Source organism: Camponotus vicinus, unplaced genomic scaffold (genome assembly GCF_025532165.1).
Source record: "Camponotus vicinus isolate PSW18456_S1 unplaced genomic scaffold, iyCamVici1.0 SCAF_9, whole genome shotgun sequence".
Classification (NCBI taxonomy): domain Eukaryota; kingdom Metazoa; phylum Arthropoda; class Insecta; order Hymenoptera; family Formicidae; genus Camponotus; species Camponotus vicinus.
Genome location: NW_028141981.1, coordinates 18,214,294 through 18,240,930, shown reverse-complemented (window position 1 = coordinate 18,240,930; position 26,637 = coordinate 18,214,294). Strand labels below are relative to the sequence as shown.

The following is a 26,637-nucleotide window of genomic DNA, read 5'->3' as shown; positions in this document are numbered from 1 at the left end:
TCTCACGGCGCAAATCGGATAACGAAATTCGCTCTCCGTCCTCACACGGATTCGCGTTGAATCGTTGTGCGCCGGAGATAATGATAGACGCTTCGATCTCTGAAGCTGAATCTTTGCGGATATTCCGCCCTACCCTCCTTTTTCGCTTCCCTCGTAACTGGGAACTACCCATGCGAATTGTCGGGCAATTTCCTTTCCGCTTTTACAACGACAAGATGTGTACGAACTTAGGTGTGCTTAACAGCATACATACAATGATTCAATGTACAAAGAATGCCAGAGGGAGAACTGTTACCAGGTCTTTCCTTTCTTTAACGTCTCTCTTTTTCTTTTTTTAATTTTAAGCTTGTGTTCTGTGATGTGACTTTATTTTTGGTGAAACTTAGTCCGCGAATAAGGTCGATCCCAAAGAGAGAGAGAGACTATTTGATTTGAGACATTCGTGTAAATTCATCACAGAAAAATTACGTTACAAACGTTTCCATGAAGTTTTCAAAGAGTTATAAAGAGCTTGACAAAATCTCTCCATGGCAGTTCAATAAGATTTTTTATGTATGTCGACTCTGTAAAACGAGTCCCAGAAGGAAGATTTAACTGGATTTTCTCAAGCTCTTGTGCGTTGAAACGGTTCTCCGTTACTTTGACGTATTTGTGCCAAGAATATTTGCCGTTTAATAAGTGAACGATATTTAGTTATATATATATTTAATCAATCGTTCAAAAAAAACTCGGTATATCACGATTTTGGAACCAACTATTGTATCACTCGCGCTCGATATATGCGTTATATGAAATAAACGCATTGTAATGCTGTATAATCGATTATGCATTGTAGATGTACATAACTGAACTAATAAATTGAACTAATGAATTGTAAATGCGAATAAAAGATATAAGAGGATTATTAGAAGAATAGCGAAAGAATTTTATGGAAATTCGGGGCCAGAGTTAGAGTATATAAATTTATCTGTAGAAAAAAAGTATATATACATATATATATTTTACTATCAAAATTTATATTCGAAATTTCTATGTTTGTTGCGATTGTGGCTTCACATTCCACGACCCTTTATTCAAGGATTGTCTGCGAAATAAATCGCGAGAAAATGAGACAGGTACACAATTAGAAAAACAAATTTTAAGAAAATTACTAATTGTATTTTTGCACTTGAGAATATAAAACTGAGAAAGTATGAGAGAATTGAAGTATGAATGAAAGAGAGAGAGAGAGAGAAAGTGAGTTTCGTTAAACGTATGACTAAATGACATATTAAGAAATATATTCGGCTTCTTATATTCTGTGATCTCTATACTATAGAACGCAAAAAAAGCATTGCAAGTTAAATAGGTATTATTATTTAGATGAAACGGATGTGCATATCTAAACAAGGCGTCTATCTGAAGGAGCTGCGTGATGTTATCGAGATAAGAGAAAGATATATACGTGTATAGTAGGCACTAATAATATTTTAACATATGAAATTAATCACATTTGAAATCAGTAATAACTATTAATATAAAAACGCATATATCAAGTTGTTCGTGCATCATAACTGTTAGTTTAAAGAAACCAGCAACATTATTTTGGAATTGTGTCCATCTGTTTAACAGCTTTAAATGCAGTTTGTAAAAAATTATATACATAGTTAAAAGATAAATAATAACTTATAAATTTATATAATATAAATCATATAAATACAAATAGATTAAAATAATATAAAGAAAGCAATATATATATATATATATATATATATATATATATATATATATATATATATATATATATACATATACATACACACACACACACACACACATATGAACATTATATATATATATATATATATATATATATATATATATATAATATATATATATATATAATATATATAATATTATATATATATATATATATATATATATATATATATAATATTATATATTATATATATAATATTATATAATATATATATATATATATATATATATATATATATATATATATATATTATATATAATATTATATATATAATATATAATATTATATATATATATATATATATATATATATATATATATAATATATATATATATATAATATATATAATATTATATATATATATATATAATATTATATATTATATATATAATATTATATATAATATATATATATATATATATATATATATATATATATATATAAAATGTTCATATTGTGTGTGTATATATTCATTATATTATTTTGTATTTTATTCGATTTATATTTGTTACATAATTTATACTATTTAAAGTATATAATTTACAAATTTAAAGTATAACTTATTATTTATCTTTTAACTATTCCTATATATCTTTTGCATTTAGAATTATTAAACAGATATTTGTGAATACAATTGCAAAATAATATTGCTGATTTCTTTTCGAACAATTGTGATGTATATATGAATAATTTAATGCGATACGTCTAAGTTATTACTAGTCTTGAATATGACAAATTTCATGTTAATACATTATTAGTACCTATACATCTCTTTTGTTTACAGTCGTGTAAATAATTTTCATGTGAACAAATTGTCAGAGAAAAAAAAATGGCAGTTTATGTATAAATGAATAAATAAATATATATATATATATACGTTATATAACAGCATATTATGAAGACAGATAATACTATATTCAAAGCAATGCATCTCTAAGATGCATCTAAGGTTGAAAAAGTTTATATATCGTTTCGCGTGTATAAAATAAAACATGTAAAATCCTAGAGATTAGGGCTGTTTTATTATATAAGTTGTTATACGAAGAATATATATGAAATGAATGTGTAAATATAGACTTATTTAGTTATTAAGAATATGTGTGTACTATTCTCTTATAACTTTCTCTCTCAAATCCAAAATATAACCTGCTAAAAATAAACTCTTCATGGACAATATATTTAAAATTATTACATACATGTATAATGTATTTAAAATTTATTATTTGGATGCTAATATTTTGAATTCTTTGTGTTAATTCTCATAAATGTAACTTTTAATAAAAATAATTGTTGAGAGAATTGCACCAACAGTAATTAATTTCAAAATTTATAAAATTATGCAAGCACAGTTCACATTTTCATTATCTAATTAAATAAATATATAGACATTACAAGACAGGAGATGTACATTTTTATATCAATTTTATTGAAAAATTAAAATATATATTGATATATCAAAGGCTTGTTATTGGAAAAATATTACATCATCTGCTATGATAGCTGTACTGGGACGTGGATTTCCTTCTTCATCTTTAAATTCACTATAACTTATCCTACCATTTACCATTACTCGCTGGCCCTTTTTTAAATAGTTATATACAGCATCCCTTAAATTAGGTTTAAAGACACATACTTTATGCCACTCTGTTTTTTGCATATAATTACCTTAGAAAAAAAAATAAATAATATAATTACTAATACATAATATTCTTTATTTCTAGAGTTATATAAATCGTTACCTGTTTCATATTTATAATTTGTATGTGTTGCAAGAGAGAATATTATAACTGGATGTTCCGAGCTCCCACGTTTCTGTGGATCTGCTCCAACCCTTCCAAGTAGGGTTACATTATTTATACCTACAAGTAAAATAAAAAAATTTGTTCTTAAGAATAGTGTTATTGGATACAAATTTCTATATTTTATTTGTTAAAAGGGGAAGAAAAAATCACGCTTGTTAGTAAACTTTATTCTGTTACAGAGATGATTTAAAATAGAATATACAGACTACACACTTAAATATCTATCGAATAAATCTCTGACGCAATTATATACTTACTCTTTTCTACTTTCGTCGTATCATTTACTTCCTGATAAAAATTTTGCGACGAGTATCGCATATTGTTTAATCGACCGATCTGACTGCGTATTCCTAAAGTAACCTAAAAACATAGCACACGTGAAATTGAAATTTATGCTTTGATTTGAAATGATTTTACACTTTATTCGCACGTGGTTATACATACTTTACGAAACATCATAACAATTGCACCATAAATTACTTTTCTTTAATAAATAACAAATGGATCTATAATAAACGGAATGCGGTAGAAAGCGGCAAAAGTACCACATAAAACACGCAAGACACTAGCGGTCTCTCGACAGAAGATATGAATTACAATAGAACTGCTTATGCATCTCTCAGGGGCTCACACTGTGAGTACGGGTTTAGCGAACCCGAGGTACCCGAGCTAATGTTTAGCAGAACAAATCATTTACTAATAATTGAATATGACTTGTGATTAGCTCTTACTTTTAGAATCAATAAATCAATGTCAGATTTTGACAAGATAATTGAGTAGTTTGATTTGTTAAACGCGGTCAATATGATATAGTTATAATTTTTTGTTTCTTTGTTTTTATTTCTATTATCTTATTCTATTTTATTAAGATTTTAGTAGAGATAAACCGTAAATTAAATAAAGAAGGAGAAATGGTATATATTTAATAACTTCATTTTTAATATTCTTATAGAAGTCAGCAGATATATTGAATGGAAAGTTTAGAATTTTCTATTCCCGGATCGGCGATAGGAAATATATAATCTTCTTTGCAATTAAGTATCAAAAGAGTATTCATCATTATACTCTTTCATCGAATTTCAAATATATTGAAACTTGTAAATACAAATAATGTTATAAATTAAACATAAAATTTTATGATTTGTTTTATTAATCGTCTTCATCACGACCGCCTCCCGATGGAATCTTTGGGCCGCCTGCCCGCTTTGCCATAATAATTTGATCTACTTTGAGAACTGTGCATGCTGCACCGACCGCATATTTCATCGCCCATTGCTTCGTCAAATATAGATCCAGGATTCCTGCCTCGACGGTATCGATCAAAGCTGCACCTTCACCCTAACGATATACAATTCACATATATATTATTTGAAAAAAAGAATATTATATATCCAATTCAAATAATCATCCATAAATGCTAAATCAAATAAGAAATAACAGCTGCATATTTGAGAAAAATGTATTATCTGAAGATGATTATTGAATAGAAAAAATAAGAACTTACATCGATATCAAAACCGTAATTCCTCTTTCCCTCCTTGTGGGCTGCATATAACTTCGACAGAAGCTCAGAAGCATGAATACCGCTGCTCTCAGCCAGCGTCTTGGGGAATATCTCCAAGGCAGTGGCAAATTTACGCGCTGCATACTGTTCTAGGCCGGGTAACGTGTCCGCGTATAACGCCAACTGCGCGGCAAGCTCGAGCTCCGTGGCACCCGCCCCCGGGACAAATCTACCGTCTTTCGTGATGCCCTTGAAGGTATTGACACCGTCATCGATCGCACGTTCGATATCGTCCATGTAATTCTCGGTGGAACCACGCACGAGCACAGTACTGACGCGACTTTCCTTTCCATCCAGTTTGAACACTACCACTATAGTGTCTCCCAATTCGTCTATGTGTACCGTATCGGCATATCCCAACTCTTCTTTCGATGGAGGTATCTTTAAAAGAAGATTACAGTTTTTTTACATTATCATATTTTAAATACAAATTTATTGCATGCGAAAAAGCAATATATCTATTTAAAGAAGATATGATTAAATCAAATAAATGTACCAGCTTCGAAAGCGCGGTGGCACCGACAGTTTTGCAAAGTCGTCTGATGTCAAACTTGCTCGGGATACGAACAGCCATCAAATTATATTTGTTCATATAGTGTAAGACCATGCTTCCGAATTTTCCGCCTGACACTACTACCTCGGCGCCGCTGTCAGCAATTGATTTGATTTGATTTTCCAGAAGTGACTCCTCGCCGCGCGAGAATTTTAAGAGCTCATCGGCTGTCTTTATCAACACGGTACCCTTAGTCTCAGTCTGCGTGACATCCACGGCGCAAGTATAAACCGCGATCTTTGCATTGGTTTTTCTTGTGACTTCTCCTTCTACATGACGCTTAAACACCATGCCTTGGATAACTTGGGAATTGGTCAAACCGCCTCCGAGTATTTTGCAAACCCGCACATTATCGACATTGAATGTCGTTTTCTCTGGTAAAATCGAAACACAAGCTTGAGTAACAAGAGAAGCGAGAATATCCTCATTTCCATATTGTTTGCTCATAATAGCAGTCCTGATCCCCTTCCTCACTTGGTCTTCGGAATGTACATCCTTTACTTCATGAACAACTAATGTTGGTAAAATTTCGAGCGCTTTGTTCAAGGCACTTTCATAACCCTCAACAATCTCTGAAGTCGTTATTCCCTACAATTAGAAAAACAGAATATAAAAACTATTTTTATTAATTATAAATTTTTCTTATACAAGATGAATAAAAACAATGGATTTATATGGTTAGAGCATATTCCCAAGTATAAGAATACAAATAAACTTTATTTATATAATACTTATATTTTATTAATATATTTTATATGAAATATATATATATATATATATATATATATATATATATATATATGTATGTATGTATTATGTACTGATATTAAAGTATATAAAAAAAAAAAATAAAATTAACTTACTAAACGAAGCAATTCTTCTGCAGCATGAAGCAAAGCTCCAGCAAAGATAATAACAAAGTTTGTTCCATCTCCTACTTCAGCTTCCTGCATTTTTGATGCAAAAACTAACAACTTTGCAGCTGGATGCTCCACTTCTAGCTCATTGATTATCGTCGCTGCATCATTAGTTACAAACAGTTTTTCAATATGATTAATGATCATCTTATTCATCCCATTAGGACCGTACGCGCTTCTTACAGTATCTGCAAATTGTTTGCAGGCTGTAATATTTCTGTAGACTGCTTCATCCAGGCCCGAAAAGCACTGAAAGTACAAAATAACAAACTCATTGAAGCATTAAACGATTAATTATCAGATAATTCTTATTATTAATTTATCATTATTATTATTATTATTATTATTATTAATTTTTTATTATTATCTTTTTATTATAAAATGATCAAATCTGATTTAAAAAAAAAAAAATGTGATATTTCCGGCATAATTTAAGATTGATTGCATTTGTGCACAAAATTCTAAGTCTCGAGTCAGAAATGAGAGGATATATTAAAATGCCCATAAAAGGCAAGAATATACGATCCCTTTCTCGTATATCCTTTCCGAGAACAAGCATCATCAGTCGTACGACAATCGTGCGTGCATGCGAATATTGTGATAAAATGGCACTTACGCGGGTCCCCTCCTTGAGCATCTGCGCTATGCCAGGCGCTTTCGGTATGTGCATAGCCATTTTCGAAACGTTAAAAATTGAGTCGTCTCTTCACAACGATAACACGGTCTGGAGTGAAACAGCCACGATTTTTCTCGATGTTCTTCAGCTAGGGGATTTTTCTTCTTCTTCTTCTTCTACAATTTGGTTGGCCTCGTCTAGGGGATTTTTACATCGGCAAAAGTTTCTTAAGGCCAGCTTGCATGACGCTACTTTAAACGAATTCATTCGGATGCGTTCGAAAATTCTACCCGTGAAGTAAGGCAACTTTTAATTGACTAATCAGGGCTGCGGTCAATGAGACGCTGAAGATGCTTTGGAGCGTTTGATTGACCAATCAGGATAAAAGGAGTAAAGACTTCTTTAACCTGATTGGTCAATCAAACGCTCCAAAGCATTTTCAGTGTCTCCTTGACCGCAGCCCAGGACAAAAGGAGCAGAATTTTACAAAGATGCATTTGTCAGCCAATCATCGCGTCATGTAATGCGATGTAATCGTCAAGTGCGAGATTGCCTTGAGGGATTGGCACACAGGAAAGATTAAAGTAAGATTAAATCTTCAAAAAACTAAGGCTAGAGCAAAGAACGAGACAGAAACATAGACAGAAAAAGAGTCAACGAGTGACTTTTCGTGACAAAGAAGAGGATCGAATTGTTGAGGCCTAGATTTGCGATCTGCGAAAGTAAGGCTCCAGCATCGGACGTCCAGGTAGCCTTTAAATTTGTGGTGTATTTTTCTCCCCTTTTGTTTTCTGTTGTCACGAAATTTGCACAGAGATTCTCTCATTTCTGTTGCACATACACAGCTGTTATGGACATGGTGATCACGAATTTGCAACAGCAGCGTCTTGTGACGGAGCAGCTGCGCCGCGAGGCCGCTCTGAAGCGGATCACGGTGAGCAAGGCTGTCGAAGATATCATGAAGTACATCACAGAGCACGAGCAAGAGGATTGCTTGCTGCTGGGCTTTTCATCGCAAAAGTCTAATCCCTTTCGTGAGAAAAGCACCTGTATCCTACTTTAAACCTGCGTGCTTGAAACGAGAACACGAGTGAGAGAATCACATTTGTCTCCCTCTAATTACATGATGGTTTGATGCAACGGTAAATACATTCATGATTGTATAGGATTTAAGCAATTTTTAAATTATTCTATATATCTAAAATTGTTAGAGAAGCGTGAAATCAATTTTCGGCCTTAATAATTGATTAAGAAGATGCATTTTACATAAAATTTTCAAATTATATAGAATTTTTCATATTATATTTTATATTATATATAGAGGAATTTACACATGCCTTTTTCTTCATAATAGATTTGGATAAAATAATATATTTTTATATATGTAAAAGAAAATATTGTTATATATATTCATATGTATATTTAAATTATCAAAATAATTATAATAATTTACCAAGAATAATCTTTATCTTTCAAACTAGTATTATTATAAGATAAAAATAATTTAGTAAAGCAATTTGACAATAGTTTCAAATGATAGAAAAAACATGCAAAATTTTTATTAAAAGATTATAATAATACTAGTTTTTAATCTGTGCTCAACACATTTTCACAGTATACATTGCATCAATCGCAGATTAGTGTCTAAAATGCCTTTATTAAGTGCCTACATAAAGTCTAAGACTGACAACAATAAAATAATGTAATATCAATATGTATCTCCTTCCTCAATATGTGTCCCCAACTACTTTATTAAAAGAAACAGGAATTTAACTTATATAATTTTTGTAGACAACTTTTGCCACAATATTTTGTCAAATAAAATATAAGCTATATCTTAAAAATAACAATATTTTCTTCTTTTGTATATTTACCAAACAACATTTATTTTAAAAAGCTTTTCTTTGCCATATATATATATATATAGAATCATTTGTTTTGTAGAAATGTAAATTCTCTTTGAATATATTATCAATATTATTTTCATTATAGAATGCTATTCTACATAATTATGTACAATAATTATGATGTTTCCTTCTTACTCTTTTTAGCTCTTTTTGCTTTTGGTGGACCATCAGATTTGTTTATATTAGGATACATATCCTTAAATTCGGGCATTAAATCTATTGTTTTCTCACAAGTTGCCTTAACTGGAAACAAAGTATATTATAATTAATTTATAAATAATTTATAAGCAAACTTATATAATTTGATATAAATTTATTTTTATATCTAGGAATAGTGATTTTCTCTTGTCTGTATTTTTTCTTTTTTTATACATTTTTCTCAATTTGTTAATACATATATTATAATATTAATATTACTTACATGACTGCTCGATTGAATCAATTGGCGGAGGACCAGGTTCCTTATCCAGAGCTAACTTTTCTACTATTTGTATTTGACATTCCAATTTGTAAGATCTAAATTTGTAAGGATGATAATTCATATTGAGCTTGTCAATTGTCTTTTTCCATAATACCACTTCTTCATCAGTTACCCAATTTTGTGCATCATAATGATGCAATGCTTCACTTTTATCTCCAATGTTTCCTAAAATGTGAATTATATTCATTAATATGAAACATCTTAAGTCATAGTATATTATTATGTATAATATAATAAAATATACCTTCATATGCAATTTTTGATAAGTAAAAGCCGCCTAAATCAGCATTTGGAATCATATAGCAGAGATTAGTTTGAGTATTCATCCGCAATGTAAACATACAAATGATCATTTTTCCTTTAGCGGCGCATTTATTCAATAAAGCGCCGAAGAACAATAGATTATCTGGAAAAAAGAAACAAAAGATATGAATTTTATAAAATAAACATTGCAATATAAAAATTGAATGTATTATTGTGTATAAAGAAACATAAAATCTTCATATATTTTATGTGCTTTACCTTTACGACTGCTACTGTAATCCGCTCTAATGAAATATTTCCGTTTAACATGATATCTAAAGAGATCATCGGGTATAGGTCTTGTGCCGATTATCTTGATGGCTGGTGGATGTATATGCTTTATTCGAGAAAGTTCTTTCTGTGTAAAACGCAATTTTTTATTTCCAATTAACTCCTTAGTTTCCAAGTTCACTTCTTCTGGTATCATAAAAGGTAAACTAGGTTCTTCATTGTCACTATTCTCCTGTAATTAGTCCAGTTAATTAAATAACTTAAAAGAATAATAAGAATTAAAAAATGCAAGGTATATATTCAATATATGTAATTATCAAAATGTTTAAGATACATATTATGAAATATTACCTCATCATTGGAATCTTCACCCTTAAAATATGTCGATCTCGATAAAACTTGATTAGTAGCTTTACTTAATGGCTTTGTTCGTAAGCATCTACGTTTCCTGTAAAATAATGTTCACAGTGTTATCTATAGAATTATATAATGATGTGTGTTATAAAAATTATATTATTCTTATTAATATGAAGATTTACCTGCCCAGAGTACGGACAACCAAATCAAGTTCCAGATCGTCGCTTATTTTGAGGCATAAACGTGCAATGTTTTTGGAAGGTGCTTTAATCTGTTGCACTAAATCTACCAGTGATGTCATTCTATAAACATCTACATCCGTTTTTCTCGATAGAATCTCTAAATCTTTGTAGAATTGATCCTGTATCCAATTCTTCCCCAAACCAATTACATATAATTTAATATCCAAGTCCTTCAAAGATGCTGCCGTTGATCTGATGCGATGCTTTTCGTCATCCGCGAGTTTGGCAACATGAGAAGTGATCAGAACTATCCTGCGTTTAGTAAGAACTGTTTTTATCCTCAAAAAAATGTCCATCGCATATGTCAATGCGTCATGAAGTGGATAAGCATCCTCAGATTTAATACTCTGATAGCCCTTCATGCCACTTTTAGCTATGAGAATTATTGGAAATTCATAAAATTATTAGATAAAAATTGTAGTTGATATTATTAAAACACATTACATATACTGCTGGGCTGTAAATATCCTTACTTAATTTTCTGATTCGTTGTAAGTCATCCAAGGTAACAACTCGTAATTCTTGTAAATTTTGAATGTGTTTCCAGCCTGAATTTGCATCGCTTTCTTCAGTACCAAATAATACTACACCCATCCAATCTTGCATACTCCATGCAAGTTTCTGCCGAAGAATCTGCTTATATAGCTGCAAGAATTATGATTAATGATAATTAATTTTTTAAATACGAGTCATTCATCAAAATAACGTGTAGTGTATTTAACCTTGAAAAATTTTTGAATGTGGCTGAGCTTGGTTTTTGGCTCTATTTCAAACATTCTGTGTGTGGCATCGACAAGAAACAATGTAGCTTCTCTTACTCCATACCATTGACTTGCTTGTAAATCTTCTTCATCATCCATATTGGAATCTTGTATATTGAATGCCATTTTCGCTATCATACAATTTAATTTCCTATTATTTTCCAGTTATCACTCAAATAATATGCTTGATAAATATTTACAAAAATGGAAAATACTTATAAATATTACAATATATATATAGACATATATCTACAAAAAATTTAAATATAAAGAACTATTGTGTAAAATATTCTTATAAAAACATTTTTATATAAACATCACATGATGTGATATGTGTCAATTTATGTTGTAATATTATTAATATTTTAGAGATTTAAAAGAGTTAAAGAGTAAATATAATAATAAAATATAATTTATTTCTGGAAAAATTAAAGATTATCGGAACTTCAAGGAATCCTGCTCTTTTTAAGTTTTTGATTATGTATCTATAAAAATATATGAAGATTTTACCACTTTTTAACTGCGCATGTAGAAACGACGGTTACTATTTACTATGAATGGGTCCACGAGGCTTCATTGGCCGTATTCAGCGGTTGAGTTCGCTGAATGCGGCCATTGATTGGCACATTGACGTAAGAATACTGTACAAGTTGACCAATGAAATGCTCAACATATGAGTTGACATATTGTTTGGCGGGATTTATGATGGAGGTTTCGTAGCAAAGAAATAGAAATAGTAAATCTTTATTTATAAAACATCCTATATTTTCGTTTATATACGAAATTTATGTATTTATATAAATTTTCAAAGTTCAAAAAATATTTTCGAAATATATCCTGTCATAAGTATCAATGATACAGATATAAATGATACATCAATATCAATGATACAGATATAAATCATCGAAAAGAAAACTAAGAAAAATAAAGCAATACTATAATTATATTTTTCACTTACATGTATATATAACTTAAATAATATATAGAGATTGTGCATTTTATGAAAAAATTTTTCTTTAAGGATATAATTTGAACAAGAAAAAACCTTTTATTACTTTTAAACATAATTAATATTTTATTTAATACATAAATGGCATACAATTATGTATGAAGTTATATTTTTATTTTTATTTCAAACTGCTCTTATATTATATACTTGTTAGTTACATTACTTCACGCTTGTCAGTCTTGAGCTTTTTTATGATATAGATCATATATTAAAGCTTTAAAAAGAAAACTAGGCTCTTTAAGAACAAGCTACCAACTTCTTACCACAATACATTTGCTCTTATTCGAGTCTACTGTCAAAATTTTTAATGTCAAAATTAATAGTATATTTAAGAATACTTGTAATATTTGTAATATATAAAGTAATATGTATCAGTTTTTTTAAATAATAATAATACAAATTATTAAGCGTTATAACATATTAGTAGTAATATTATATTATAATCATATCAATATTTTCTTAATTACTATGAAAAATATGAACACTATTATTGGTGTCTATACATTAAACATTTTGACAGTTACTCTAAGCAGATACGTCAATATATATATATATATATTGTAACTCTCAGTACTATCTCTATATTACAGATATATAAAAATATACTTTGGTCTGAAAGTTGAAATAAACCTATCATCACAGTATTTCAATATTTTTCATATATCTATATTAATCTATATTAATTACTGTACCGAGTACTATACCTATGTGTTATATTATCTATATTAATAAGTACTATACCTATGTGCTATATTATTAATATTAACTACTATGTTATTATTTGTAAACTTACTTAAAGTGATTTTTGGTAACTGTTGAAACTTATCTCTATATATTTATCTTTAACAAATCTATAACTTTAATTAGCCTGATAGAAATGGAATAATGTTTGTTTAGATCTCTGTGAGCATGAAATCGTAGCTTTTACAGCGTGGACATTGAGCATAATCATATAGGAAAACAATCTGTAAAATAAAAAATACAAAAAATTACTATTAATAATTAAAGTATTAAAAATACTATGTTTTAAATGTTGTTATCTTCAGTAAATTGAAAAAATTACTTTCAAAGAATAAAAATTTACTTTCAAGAGAATTCAACGAAAAGGAAAAAGAGAAATGTTAAAACAATATTATGCTGACCTTTGGATGTTCAGGACAACAATATCTTACTCTGCCTTTTGTCCAAAATCCACAGCCATTGCATATAATGTTGGAATGCGGTCTATAACAAATACATTTTGACGCACTAGAATTTGGCATATTTTTTGCGATGATCCTTGCATTGCCTTCTATTACATATTCTGATTCCATGTTTATGGGTGAAATCTGAAAGCACTGAAACACAAAGAGATAGATAGATAGAATTATATATTATTTAAAGTTACATATTTGAAAGATAGTCACATAAGTCTTTATTCTTTATATGACACAACTTGAGATTATTGGATTATATGAAGCAATTATTTGCAGAATTGCATTAATATCCTATACAGATATAGAATATATTAATATTTTACACACAATAAAACTACTAAAAATTTATATACTATAGTAGGATGAAAAAGAAGAATTTGTCATGTGTATCTGGAAAATTTCGCGAGTGTAAATCGATATAGATCGTAATTATCTAGTTTCTCGAGAAGCTAGATTTTTTATTATAATGGATTAGAAAAATATAAAATAATTCACCTGAATAATTTCACAGACTTCTAAGGCACAGAATTTCGCCGTGATCTCTATATATGAACGTCTTAAACCTAAGGACAATATCAGGTTGATCCTACGCGGAAACAAAACAAACAACAGTGAAGTACACATTGAGAGGACATTGCCTTCCCCCCTTTCAAATTTAAACGTTACTTAAATTTCAGATTGTGCTTTAGCTATCGTGCATTAAAATAGGACGCTAAAATCGAATTAAAAAGATCTTATGTTATGAAATATGTATCACGGATCTATACAGACGAAATGATGATCTATAGTTCTTGCAGAATTCGATAAATTAAAAAATCAAAAGGATCATCAGAAAAATATTCGTTGGAGGTTATACGCGCGGTAAGAAAATCCTTTATGTATGTTCTAATTTAATATATTTTATCTTTTCGTATATATAAAAATGTAATTGTTAACAATGCTCGGATATAATCTTCCTCGCCACATCTTCGATTCGCTTGTATTATAATTTTCGACGTGAGCTTGTAAATACAACGAAAAATAATCGATCAATAATAATCGATACATTAACATCGATCATTTCATTATTATTATTTCTTTATTTTTTATTGTATTAAAACTTGTTATAATTCGATATTTCGCAGAAAATTTCATATTAAATCAATAGCATGATATATACATATATATGACAGAAATTTATTTTAACTGTCCATTTTTGTTTTACTCTTTTTTACATTCATATAGCATATTAATATACATTTTTTATTTCATCTAAATTTATTTTATAATTTTATTTCAATGAATATACACACACACACAAGAGACATTTAATATGATTTATAAATGTCTTTTTGTTTCCTAAGAAAAAGTAGCCTATTTTATATTTCCTTGGCGTTTCCTGTTCACGTCAGATTTATTACGATAAAAACGATGCCCATTATGAAATAATGTTCGTGTAATTTAGAAAATAAGAAGCTATTATACATATTTTTTGCGACTCTTTTTTCAAGGTTGTACATTAGGTGCGCAAATCGAAGCTTCATAATCTTCCTTAATAACTCTACAAACAATAATAAGATACTTCATAAGAATATATCAATGTCTGTCATTCCGTACTGGCATTTTATTCTACAGAATTTGTATTATAATATAATACAATGTCTCAAATTACGGAAATTATAATGCTAATAAATGTCTACACTTTGCGTAAAATAATAATCAAATTCGATAGAGAATATATGTATTTTTTCAATTAATGTACATATATATATATATGCGCCACCAAACTCGTACTTAATTTTTGGTGAAATGGACATAAAGAACTGGTACTAACATGAATTCCAAAGTTTCTTCTTTTTTCTTTTTAGTTAGTTTAATTTATAATAAACTAACTTAATTTAAAATAATTGGTCTAATAATCTGGATTCCTTGTTGGAATTCAGAATATTAAACAGATTATTTGAAATTAAAATGAGAAGTAATCCATTTACTGCATTTATTAAGGTATTTCATCTATTACCGAGTGTACTTACATAATTGTACATAGATTATCGAGATCAATATTTCAATAAGAATCATTTAATAAACACTAATAGGTGTTTTTCAAACGTTTTATATTCCATCTATTAGAAATAACATTTTTGTCTGAAGTTTTGTTTATAAAGTAAATAATTTCACATTTTTATTTATTTTTTACATCACGAAGAATCTATTTTTTATTCTACATATAGTCCAACTGTTTTCTATATTCATATATAATTTATTAATGTAAAAATATGCTTAAAATATTCTAAAAATATACTCATAATATACCAAGAAATATTCTGAGTAGGTTTTTAAGGCAGACATAGGAACATCCTCCGTACATTCTCAAAATATCATAGTATGTATATCGAATATTAGTGGGATATACACAATCTACGTTTGCGATATACTGAGTACATACTCAGGATCTACCTGTGCTGTATGGGATATATATATATATATATATATATATATATATATATATATATATATATATATATATATATATATATAGATATAAGAATAGATATAAGAATTATATAGATAAATAATAGATATAAGATCTATTATACTTTAGCTGCAACTTTTTTCCTTTTGAGTTTTGTGCAATAATATGCAATAATGACAAGTGTTATGCCGATAAATGCTTTTTATAGTTCTTCGATCATGAGTGTATGTGTATACAGGATGTATCAAAAGGTAAGATCAATCAAGAAGTGAAAGAAAATGTATATATATATATATATATATATATATAATGTATATATATATATATATATATATATATATATATACATTTTCTTTCACTTCTTGATTGATCTTACCTTTTGATACATCCTGTATACACATACACTCATGATCGAAGAACTATAAAAAGCATTTATCGGCATAACACTTGTCATTATTGCATATTATTGCACAAAAATCAAAAGGAAAAAAGTTGCAGCTAAAGTATAATAGATCTTATATCTATTATTTATCTATATAATTCTTATATCTATTATTATATATATTATTATATCTATTATTATATCTATTATTTATTTATATAATTCTTATATCTATTATTTATCATTTTTACGGTATGGAAGACAAATCGCGCAAGATCAGTCAATGTAAGTGAAAATAAACGATTTTTCTTAAATACTTATATATATTTAGATGTGCTCATTTGTTGATATCTATCTTCGCGTATAAAATTCGCGTATTGAGACTTAAATTGCTAAATATCAGTTTAGTATAGGGAAAGAAAAATTTAGTATATGGAAAAATATATAAAAGATTAAATTTTTTATCTTCTCTTGAAAAATGCATTTCATAAAAATATACAATAATAATAAAATTTATACGTGGCTTCTCTCTCTTTTTTCTCTCAATAATCTTATATATAGAAATACTTTGGTATTTAGTTGTGAGGATTGCGACGTGATTTTTTTTATTCTTATGTCCCAAAGATATATTTTTATCATTCGCATTAGTAAAAGTAACTTTTAACAACGGCAATACAAACAAAAGAGAGAAAGAGAGAGAGAGAGAGAGAGAGAGAGAGAGAGAGAGAGAGAGAGAGAGAGAGAGAGAGAGAGAGAGAGAGAGAGAGAGAGAGAGTTAGATATTTTCATGAGACAAAAAAATCGAAATGTCGATATAGATGTGCACAATATGTAATGAAACGTTACAAACAAAATAACATATGTGATAGTTTCGATTATCATATCCCGTAGAATAACAATGTGTATCTAATTATTAGGTTGCTCTTTTAGTTTTACTTCTGCTTTTTTTATTTTTTATCTTTCTTTCCATTTAATTGTGTGCGGTTTGCGAAACATCGCGCTGGAAACAGCAAATAGGTATCTCGATTGCTTCTGAACTTTGCATGCGCAATCGATTATATATATATATATATATATATACAGGGTATCCCATTTTAAATAATACGCTCAAATATCTCCGAAACGGTGCGTTAAATAAAAAAATGTTTCAAACAAAAGTTGTATGGCTTGAAGGGGGTCATTAGATGGTTGTAATGATTTGACCTTGGAGAGTCATTTGAAAGTCACGTGTAGGTCACCGTCAATTTCTTAAACAGAACTCCCTATTTTTTATTGCATATTCTTGTAGCTTATCTCGAGGACTTTCCAAAACACTATAATAAAGTAGTATTTTTCCTTCAAGTACTTTTTGAGTTATGAGGCTTGATATCATTTCTTAATTTTACATAAACCGTAAAATATTCATTTTTCTTGTAAAATATTCATTTTTCGATTATCTTACCTTAATACTTTTATGTACAAAATAATGAGAGGAATCAATTGGTGTAAAGAAAACACATAGTTATTTTTAAGAAAAAATATGTAATTGGTAATTGCCAATTACATATATGGTATTAAGGTAAGATAATCGAAAAATGAATATTTTACAAGATATTTTACGGTTTATGTAAAATTAAAAAATGATTTCAAGCCTCATAATTCAAAAAGTACTTGAGGGAAATATATTTTATTATAGTGTTTTGGAAAGCCCTCGAGATAAGCTATAAGAATATGCAATAAAAAATAGGGGGTTCCATTTAAGAAATTGACGGTGACCTTCACGTGACCTTCAAATGACTCTCCAAGGTCAAATCATTGCCACCATCTGATGACCCCCTTCAAGCCATACAACTTTTGTTTGAAACATTTTTTTATTTAACGCACCGTTTCGGAGATATTTGAGCGCATTATTTAAAATGAGACACCCTGTATATCAGGAAGTCATCTTAATTCAAGAACAACAAAATACATTGTCCATAAAATTCGTCGACAGAACAGGATAATGTTTAAAACAGGTTTCGCGAGATTCGTCATGACTGATATTACAGATATTCGAAGGCTAAAAACAAAATCAAGAAGAAAGGGTTTTTTGTACGTATCGGTAGAAACAGGTTGCTAAGATAGGCGGATGCAATGTGAAGTGTTCAGCCACCTCGCCACCGTCATTCGAATCACATTGCACGCTAGCGCCAGACTTAATATAAGCACATAAATCAGTTTGTACTTCGGATTTGAGTCAGTTAACGCGGCGCGTCAACAAGAGGCGTCTCTATACTTTAGAATTTTCACATATTTCACATATTTTATAATCACATATTTTAATCATAATCGGCAGTTTTTAGGTATTTGCTTAATTTACGTTGTTAACCGGTTATCTAAGCGTTTCTGTCCTGGTGTCTGTCCAATTGTATGAAAATTTCCGATTTTTAGTTTTCCAAATTCACCAAGATTCTCAATAGGAAGGAATATATTGATAGGAATTATAAGAGAATCATAAAGACATCGATGGAATCTTCATTAGGCGGTAAGTGACTTTCTTGTCCATTAATACGAATCAAATTCGCAAAAATAATGTCAATCGAAAAACAAAAAGGTGTGGTAGAAAAAAAAGTAGGAGAGATCATTTATTTTTCACATAAATTTATATAATTAAAATATTTTATTTAATATAACAATCACACACACACATGCATCATTTTGAAAATTTGTAAATACTCGACTCAGTTCCTTTAAACAAATGTTACATAGATATTTTTTAATCATGCATCAAATCTTTTTTTTCGTGTCGTTATTAATCTTTCTATCATATGTGTATTTTAATTATTTCGCATTAGCTTATAATCTTTTTCATACAATCTATCGATTGCTATTTATTTTTATATACTGATTTTTTTGCAATTTCAATAAATAAATATTAAATATCAATTTAATACTAATATTAATACTAATATGTTGATGACATGTTATGTTTAACTCATTTGATAATTGTAATGCTATAAACAATTTTGTCTATTTTAGAAGAGAGAAAAGAAAAAGAGAGAGAGAGAGAGAGAGAGAGAGGGAGAAGTAAAAATTATATAAAATATATAAATTAAGAATATATATTTTTTTTTTGTAAAATATGAAAGTTTATAGATTATTTCATTCTCAATAATATCTAACCTTTAGCATTCATTTTAAAATATTTTTTTCTCTCTTATATTTCTTCTACTTTGTTATTATTGTTACTATGCAAAATTATTACTTGTCATGCAACAAATTTTATTATTGAAATATATCTTTCAGGTATAATCTGTCTTTATATCTATATATTTGTATATATTGCAGCAAAATTGCTAAATAAAAACAAAGATAGACAAAGATAAGATAAATCACTTTTTTTCTCCGAGATACATGAGTATTTTTCCTCCTTTTTTGCATCAATTTAATCCAATTTCTGATATTGGTTACTATTATTTGCATAAATTTTTCTTTTTTTAATGAATCATTAAAAAAAAAACTTCTTCGACATTATTATGTTTAATTCTAGATTATTATTTAAATTGTTCTAGTTTATGTAGAATTAGATTATTTCATTCTCAATAATATCTAACCTTTAGCATTCATTTTAAAATATTTTGTTCTCTCTTATATTTCTTCTACTTTGTTATTATCGTTACTATACAAAATTATTACTTGTCATGCAACAAACATTAATTATAATAAATGAAAAAAAGAAATAATCGATACAATGAAACATGTGTTGTTAAATATACTTAAGAAATATAATTATTTGGAGCAAATTAATTCTCGTAAATAAATAAATTAATATTGTTCGAAAGGATACATATGTATACGTTACAAGTAATGGACTCGTTGACCTTGTGAAAAGGTTCAGTATACTTGAATATGATTAAAACGGAGCAAAGAAGAAGACGAAGAAAACTTAAAATTCTTTGATAAATTATTCATATCTTTTTTCACATATTTACATGTTTCTTTAGACATAAAAATAGAGATAATAATAGAGATAATAATTTTTTATAAAATTATTTATTCAAAAGAATACTTTTCGTGTATATTTAATGTATATTCAATTCGTTATATGTACATTCAATTCTTTAATATTTTATTAATATTTTTCAGAGAATTTAACTTACTTGAGAAAAATAAACATTCTATTCCATTAATGAAAAAAAAATAGATTAAAGAGATAAGCGATTAAAATTTTAAAATATCATTTTATAAATCGTTCAATACTGATAATCAAAACTGATAATTAATAAAAAGATTCCATCGGCAAACGTTGGAATTTAATAATTTAATAAAGCTTCATGTTTCCTAAGAATAAACTAGACTTATAAGTTAAAAATATTTTGAGATTAAACATATGGATATTTCTTTTTCTAATGGATAATTCTTTTTCGAAAAATATTTACAATCTTTTATAATTTTAAATTCACATCCATATACATTTCAATTTCCTTTTCCAGCGTATTGCAATACACATGTATAAATAATTTAGAACAAATTTATATTTTTCTGACGCGTTGAAATATTTCATTTTAACTTTCATGTGGATGTTTTACAATTTTATCTAATACAGATAATTTCGACCTCTCAACTTAATTACTTTTATGTAAGAAATATAATCTACATTGCATCACGTTTTTATCATTAATAATGATGATTTAGGAAATAATAATATCTCAACTTGTAATAATTTGTGATTTGAATGAAAAAAAATATATACATATAAGGTCTGCTATGAATATTTGCTATCAATATTTCATATAACTTCTCGCATGCGGTATAATTTTATTTTGCAAAAAAACAATCTTCTCAGAGAATGATTGCCTTTTTGCAATACAAAATTATATTGCATGCGAGAAGTTATATAAAATACATTGATATAACAATAATATGTGAAAATTAGAGACTATGCTTGTAGAGGAAAATGCAATACTTTAATTGAGATTGCAATTAAATCTGAAAGGATGTGAATAACAATATTAATAATAATATCGATCATTATTATATATTATTGATCATATTACATATCGAATAATAGAAAAACGTAAGATGGTAAAATTGTTGTTGAACGAACATCACATTATTATTAGAAAATTAAGAAGAAATCTATCTATCTTATTTAATCATTTTTCTCGCTGATGTTGAAAAATTATGTTAATTTATTTATGCAAACTTTCTATATTTTCTAGAGATTTTTTATTATCTTTAAAAAATATTAATCAGATAAGTCACGATAGAATAAAAATATATTATAGATCGAAATAAAATCAGGATAAATATAAATCTCTTTTTAATAACCGATCCATATATCTAAAAAATATCTCGAATATTTTAAAGATATCTTACCATGTTTTTAGATATTTCTAAGATGTTTAGGCATCTTAATATTTTCTAGGAATTTAACTAATACTATTTAATTCATTGATATAATACATAGTTCTAATTTAATAATACATGTGACACTTAACTTGACTTTTTCGACAAATAAATATTTAGCTGTTGCATAAAATATATTTAATAAATAACTTCATATTTAATAAATTATCAGCCACAAAAAGGATACATTAAATCATTTTTACTGCAATATTGAGTGTCGTCAAATAACGAAAATTGACGAAAATTTTCATTTTTTGCAAGTAAATCGAAATGTATAGATATAATGTAATATTGTTATATTACATTATAATAATGTAATATATATAATAATGTAATATTGTTATATTACAGATACACAAAGAAGAAATTGCAGAATCTGATTGAAGCAACAATTGAAGATTACCGAATCTTTTAAATAAACAATCTTTTAATTGCACAAAAAATCAGATTTGACTCACAATATAAAAGAAGAACTAATTTTAATTACGAACATTGTGAGAACGAATGATATGACATGCATGTGCAACATGTGTAATATGCTAAATGTATAATAAAATAAATATTGTATAAGAAATCGCATCACTAATAACATATTAAAGTAAATTATTAGAAACTTGTGTACATATATGTAGAGTGACGATAGTGATATTAATGTATAGATTGCAAGATACTTTGTGTTTATGAGAAGCGTAAACATTCGAAAGTTATAAATTATATCTCTATTATAGTGTCCATGATCTTTTAAACACAAAAACCAGTTTAGAACTGGTCGACATCGCATTATCGCGTATATGCAATGTATATTACATATAAATAATTCTAAATTGGACAGTTTTTATGGTATTTTTTGCGCTGATACGCATAGATTAGTGGTGACACGAGGAAAGTGTGTAGGAAGACAAACAAACAAAAAATTCTCTCAGAAGGTCGATCAGATAAATATTATAAATCATGTCGAAATATATATCAGCTTCGATGAGGATCCCAATGATCGACATCCAATTCAGGGATTTGTCGTACGAGGTTCACATCGGATATCGCAAACAAAAGAAACAGATTTTAAAGAACCTAGACGGACTCTTCAAAGCCGGAGAATTGACTGCCATCATGGGAACGTCCGGTGCCGGCAAGTCCACACTGCTCAACATCCTGAGTGGATTTCAGCAGGAAGGATTAACAGGAAGGATTGACTATATCGGCAACAAAGGTAAACAACATTTGAACAAACACAAAAAGGACTCGTGCTACATCCAGCAAACGGACCATCTATTCGATTTGTTCACTGTTCAAGAGAACATGATGATAGCGGCCTGTCTAAAGATAGGTAACGTGACGCATGTATTCAGACAGATGCTGACCGACAACATCTTGAAGACGCTAAATTTAACGAATACAAAGAACACAAGGATCGATCGGCTTAGTGGAGGACAGAAGAAGAGGCTTAGCATAGCCTTGGAACTGATCGGTAATCCGCCGATAATGTTCTTGGACGAGCCGACTACCGGCCTGGACTCTCTGTCGACTTTACAGTGCATCTCTACATTGCAGACTTTAGCGAAGAATGGTAGAACGATCATCTGCACTATCCATCAGCCTAGCGCCGTGGTTTATCAAATGTTTGATCATATTTATCTGATGGTCGATGGTCAATGTACGTACGCCGATACACCCGCTAACACGATAAGCTATTTCGCCCGACAGGGCTTCCAGTGCCCCCAATATCACAATCCTGCGGATTATATACTAGAAGTAGTCTGCGGGGAGTACGGAGATTGCAACAGCCAATTGATTACAGCAGCCAAACATTATTGCCAAAGAACTGTGACTCCCTTAAAACTGCGCATATTCAAAGAAGCGTCCTTCAACGAGCGGAACGCAAACATACTTTCAAAGATAAAACCACCTTCTGAGATGATGAAATTTATAATACTTTTACGTCGTTCCATGCTACTATTGTATCGAGATTGGACGATGGCTCATCTCAAAGTAATCATTCAATTCATCGTAGCTATTTTATTGGGTTTGACATTCAACCATGTCGGCGACGATGGCAGTAAAACTATGAGTAATTTCGGTTACCTGATTGCAAGTGTGATGAACGTTATGTACACTACTATGATACCAACCGTGTTGAAGTTCCCCTTGGAGTTGACTATTCTAAGGAAGGAGCGCTTCAACAATTGGTATCAATTGAAGACTTATTACATGGCTACTTTGGTGATCAATCTGCCATTGCAAATATTATTCAGTTTCATTTATTCGAGCATCTCTTACGTGTTAACCAGCCAACCTATGGAATGGTATCGATTCTTCATGTTTCTACTCATTTTAGCCTTGACGAGTTTAATCTCAGAAAGCGTAGGTTTAGGTCTAGGTGTAATTTTCAATGTCATTAATGGCATGTTCTTTGGGTCTACTATGCTTTGCATGATGTTGTGTTTATCCGGTTATATGATCTTTTTCAGTCACATGCCAGTGATCCTTTACTATGTCAGCTACATAAATTACTACAGACACGCTTTTGAAGGCATAGTGCAGGCGATTTACGGTTTTCATCGAGAAAAGTTACGTTGTCCGAGCCACATAAATTATTGCCATCTTCGGATACCATCAATGATACTGCAAGAGTTAAGTATGTCCAAGCCCATGTTTTGGTTCAATGTTACTGCACTTTTCGCCTGGTTCGTGATCGTTCGGATTATAGTTTACGTATTGTTAAAAAGAAAATTGTCGAAATTATACTGAATATTCGCGTTATTGTTAAGACAAAAATTAGCAGCTCGTTGTAAAGCAATGCGGCGATTTTTTTTGATTTCTGTAAATAACACACTTCCGTATAGGAATCACCGATGAGGAATGTTGTTATGAAACATAAATGACATTTTTCTGAGAATGGGCAGAATATAAATGTCAGAGATACGTCAGCTCATCAAAAACAGGAATTTTAATATGGCAATATAGTATTTCTTTCTTTTCGTGAACTTTCCATCAAGATTTAAAGATAGTCACGTTTTTTATTATTTTTTAACAAATAGAATCAAGACATCAAAAGGAATTCTTGTGCAACATATGTGGAGTAGAAAGTAAAAATAATGCTTACAAAATGGATCGATTTTTTTTCTAATTTGATCTAATCGTCATCAAATCTGTGGAATAAAGAAAACAAATAGAATAAGTAGTACACGTAATAATGTAGAGATTTAGATCAATTGTCACATAAAAATCATGTATTATTTAGATTAATTGTCACATAAAAATCACATAAAAACTATATTTTATATATCATACATGCGCGCATACACACATCTTATATTATATCTTATAAATTATTCTATGATATATTTAATTCTGTATTTAATTAATATTTCTATAATATTTGTTGGAGAAATTTGAAATCAAATTTTCTGCCTTAATATGTATATGCTATTAAGAGAATGTATTTTACATAAAGTTTTCAAAAATAGTTTTATTAATATTTTATATTATATTTTACACATTATATATATATATATATATATATATATATATATATATATATATATACAGGGTGAGTCAAAAGTATGTTTTAAAAATTTGTGAGCGTGTTCCTGGATAAAAAGAAAGAACAAATGTTCATATGAACATATGGTCACAAATGGTTTGTTGTCGAGATAATGGACACAAATCAGCAGTATCAAATAATGCTTTATTTGAACGAAAGAAACAAACAACAATAACAAAATTGTAAACGTTCAAATAAAGCATTATTTGATACTGCTGATTTATGTCCATTATCTCGACAACAAAGCATTTGCGACCATATGTTCATATGAACATTTGTTCTTCCTTTTTATCCAGGAACACGCTCACAAATTTTTAAAACATACTTTTGACTCACCCTGTATATATATATATATATATATATATATATATATATATATATATATATATAATGTGTAAATATATATAGCTAAAAGAATTTATAAATATTTTATTTTGCTCTAATCTGATAAAAAATATTGTTATAGTAGATTTAGATAAAACAATTTTTATATGATAAAGAAATGTTTTATGTATGTGTATATATATATTTAAATTGTCGAAATAATTATAATGATTAGACACCAATAGTAGTTCGTCTTTTAAATTATTATTATAATGAGCTAAAATAATATAATAATATGATAATGTAGCAATTTGATAATATAACAGATAAAATATATGTATATTTTTAAAAACTGAAAAATTATTATGATACTACTTTCTTAATCTATGTTCAATATAAATTTTTATAACTTTTACAACTTTTACAACAAGGTCATTGAGCATAGAAATAGTATAGAAAAACAATTTGTAAAATAAAAAATAGAAGAAATACAACAATTAATATATTAAAAATATTGTTTTAATGTTTTCATCTTCTTTTTCAATAAAAATTGAGAAAATTATTGGAAAATTCAAAGAAAGTAGAAAAAAGGGATGTTAACAATATCATGCTAACTTTTAAATGTTGAGAATAGTAATAGCTTTCTCTTCTCCTTGTTCAAAATTTACAGCTATTGCATATAATGTTAGAGAATGCGGTTTATAACAAATATATTTTGATGCATTAGAATTTGGTATATTTTTTTGCAATAATCCTATTCTCTTCTATTACGTATTCTGATTCCATGTTTATGAATTAAATTTAAAGAGAGAGAAAAGCACTAAAAAATACAAATAGAATTATATATTATTTAAAGTTATGTATTTTATTTTA

The 26,637-nt window shown here is 28.5% G+C and overlaps 5 protein-coding genes and 1 pseudogene across 10 annotated transcripts; 2 read left to right on the top strand and 4 right to left on the bottom strand.

Annotated features, from left to right (window-relative positions):
* Positions 1–3,164: 3,164 nt before the first annotated feature.
* Positions 3,165–4,456, bottom strand: Mtssb (mitochondrial single stranded DNA-binding protein). The gene is made up of 4 exons (XM_083108270.1): positions 4,006–4,456; positions 3,819–3,921; positions 3,499–3,618; positions 3,165–3,424 (listed from the first exon to the last, which is right to left on the bottom strand). Exons 1-4 carry the CDS (start codon positions 4,018–4,020, stop codon positions 3,225–3,227), a joined length of 438 nt encoding a protein of 145 aa, XP_082964396.1. The 5' UTR covers positions 4,021–4,456; the 3' UTR covers positions 3,165–3,224.
* Positions 4,457–4,595: 139 nt separating this feature from the next.
* Cct8 (chaperonin containing TCP1 subunit 8) lies at positions 4,596–7,385 on the bottom strand. Its single transcript, XM_083108269.1, has 5 exons — positions 7,212–7,385; positions 6,542–6,844; positions 5,622–6,266; positions 5,066–5,506; positions 4,596–4,899 (listed from the first exon to the last, which is right to left on the bottom strand). The coding sequence occupies exons 1-5, from the start codon at positions 7,269–7,271 to the stop codon at positions 4,711–4,713; spliced, it is 1,638 nt and encodes a 545-aa protein (XP_082964395.1). The 5' UTR covers positions 7,272–7,385; the 3' UTR covers positions 4,596–4,710.
* Positions 7,386–7,735: 350 nt separating this feature from the next.
* Positions 7,736–10,641, top strand: Ggamma1 (guanine nucleotide-binding protein subunit gamma-1). The gene is made up of 2 exons (XM_083108147.1): positions 7,736–7,959; positions 8,057–10,641. Exon 2 carries the CDS (start codon positions 8,062–8,064, stop codon positions 8,272–8,274), a length of 213 nt encoding a protein of 70 aa, XP_082964273.1. The 5' UTR covers positions 7,736–7,959; positions 8,057–8,061; the 3' UTR covers positions 8,275–10,641.
* Positions 8,849–13,386, bottom strand: LOC145976771 (DNA repair protein Ku70). Of its 3 annotated transcripts, none has more exons than XM_083108142.1 (9): positions 13,296–13,386; positions 11,455–11,624; positions 11,206–11,377; positions 10,673–11,105; positions 10,485–10,581; positions 10,122–10,365; positions 9,844–10,005; positions 9,540–9,764; positions 8,849–9,361 (listed from the first exon to the last, which is right to left on the bottom strand). In XM_083108142.1, exons 2-9 carry the CDS (start codon positions 11,617–11,619, stop codon positions 9,234–9,236), a joined length of 1,626 nt encoding a protein of 541 aa, XP_082964268.1. In that variant the 5' UTR covers positions 11,620–11,624; positions 13,296–13,386; the 3' UTR covers positions 8,849–9,233. The 3 variants fall into 3 exon arrangements, with proteins under 3 accessions (XP_082964268.1, XP_082964267.1, XP_082964270.1); XM_083108141.1 differs by lacking the exon at positions 13,296–13,386 and adding an exon at positions 12,004–12,118; XM_083108144.1 differs by lacking the exon at positions 13,296–13,386 and adding an exon at positions 11,939–11,988.
* Positions 13,343–14,701, bottom strand: LOC145976772 (uncharacterized protein CG13380-like). Of its 2 annotated transcripts, XM_083108146.1 has the most exons (4): positions 14,635–14,701; positions 14,194–14,284; positions 13,645–13,839; positions 13,343–13,467 (listed from the first exon to the last, which is right to left on the bottom strand). In XM_083108146.1, the coding sequence occupies exons 3-4, from the start codon at positions 13,813–13,815 to the stop codon at positions 13,396–13,398; spliced, it is 243 nt and encodes an 80-aa protein (XP_082964272.1). In that variant the 5' UTR covers positions 13,816–13,839; positions 14,194–14,284; positions 14,635–14,701; the 3' UTR covers positions 13,343–13,395. The 2 variants fall into 2 exon arrangements, with proteins under 2 accessions (XP_082964272.1, XP_082964271.1); XM_083108145.1 differs by lacking the exon at positions 14,635–14,701 and having other exon boundaries at positions 14,194–14,366.
* Positions 14,327–25,392, top strand: LOC145976770 (ATP-binding cassette sub-family G member 1 pseudogene; annotated as a pseudogene). Of its 2 annotated transcripts, none has more exons than XR_014440308.1 (3): positions 14,327–14,559; positions 18,942–19,035; positions 22,251–25,392. The product of XR_014440308.1 is annotated as an ATP-binding cassette sub-family G member 1 pseudogene, transcript variant X2 (transcript). The 2 variants fall into 2 exon arrangements; XR_014440307.1 differs by lacking the exon at positions 14,327–14,559 and adding an exon at positions 18,653–18,853.
* The last annotated feature ends 1,245 nt before the right edge of the window (positions 25,393–26,637 follow it).

Excerpts from the sequence above, each read along its gene's own strand:
- LOC145976771 (XM_083108142.1), bottom strand. The coding sequence starts at position 11,619 with ATGGCATTCAATATACAAGATTCCAATATGGATGATGAAGAAGATTTA. Across the intron at positions 10,006-10,121 it reads TTACAGTAGCAGTCGTAAAG|ATAATCTATTGTTCTTCGGC; the intron begins GTAAAGCACATA and ends TCTTTTTTCCAG. Across the intron at positions 9,765-9,843 it reads ATCAAAAATTGCATATGAAG|GAAACATTGGAGATAAAAGT; the intron begins GTATATTTTATT and ends TTCACATTTTAG.
- LOC145976772 (XM_083108145.1), bottom strand. The coding sequence starts at position 14,322 with ATGTGTACTTCACTGTTGTTTGTTTTGTTTCCGCGTAGGATCAACCTG. Across the intron at positions 13,840-14,193 it reads AAGTCTGTGAAATTATTCAG|TGCTTTCAGATTTCACCCAT; the intron begins GTGAATTATTTT and ends TTTGTGTTTCAG. Across the intron at positions 13,468-13,644 it reads GTTGTCCTGAACATCCAAAG|ATTGTTTTCCTATATGATTA; the intron begins GTCAGCATAATA and ends TTTATTTTACAG.
- Mtssb (XM_083108270.1), bottom strand. Across the intron at positions 3,619-3,818 it reads TACGACGAAAGTAGAAAAGA|GTATAAATAATGTAACCCTA; the intron begins GTAAGTATATAA and ends TTTTACTTGTAG. Across the intron at positions 3,425-3,498 it reads AAATTATAAATATGAAACAG|GTAATTATATGCAAAAAACA; the intron begins GTAACGATTTAT and ends TTTTTTTCTAAG.
- Cct8 (XM_083108269.1), bottom strand. The coding sequence starts at position 7,271 with ATGGCTATGCACATACCGAAAGCGCCTGGCATAGCGCAGATGCTCAAG. Across the intron at positions 6,845-7,211 it reads TGCTCAAGGAGGGGACCCGC|TGCTTTTCGGGCCTGGATGA; the intron begins GTAAGTGCCATT and ends TTGTACTTTCAG. Across the intron at positions 4,900-5,065 it reads ATTACGGTTTTGATATCGAT|GGTGAAGGTGCAGCTTTGAT; the intron begins GTAAGTTCTTAT and ends GTATATCGTTAG.
- Ggamma1 (XM_083108147.1), top strand. The coding sequence starts at position 8,062 with ATGGACATGGTGATCACGAATTTGCAACAGCAGCGTCTTGTGACGGAG.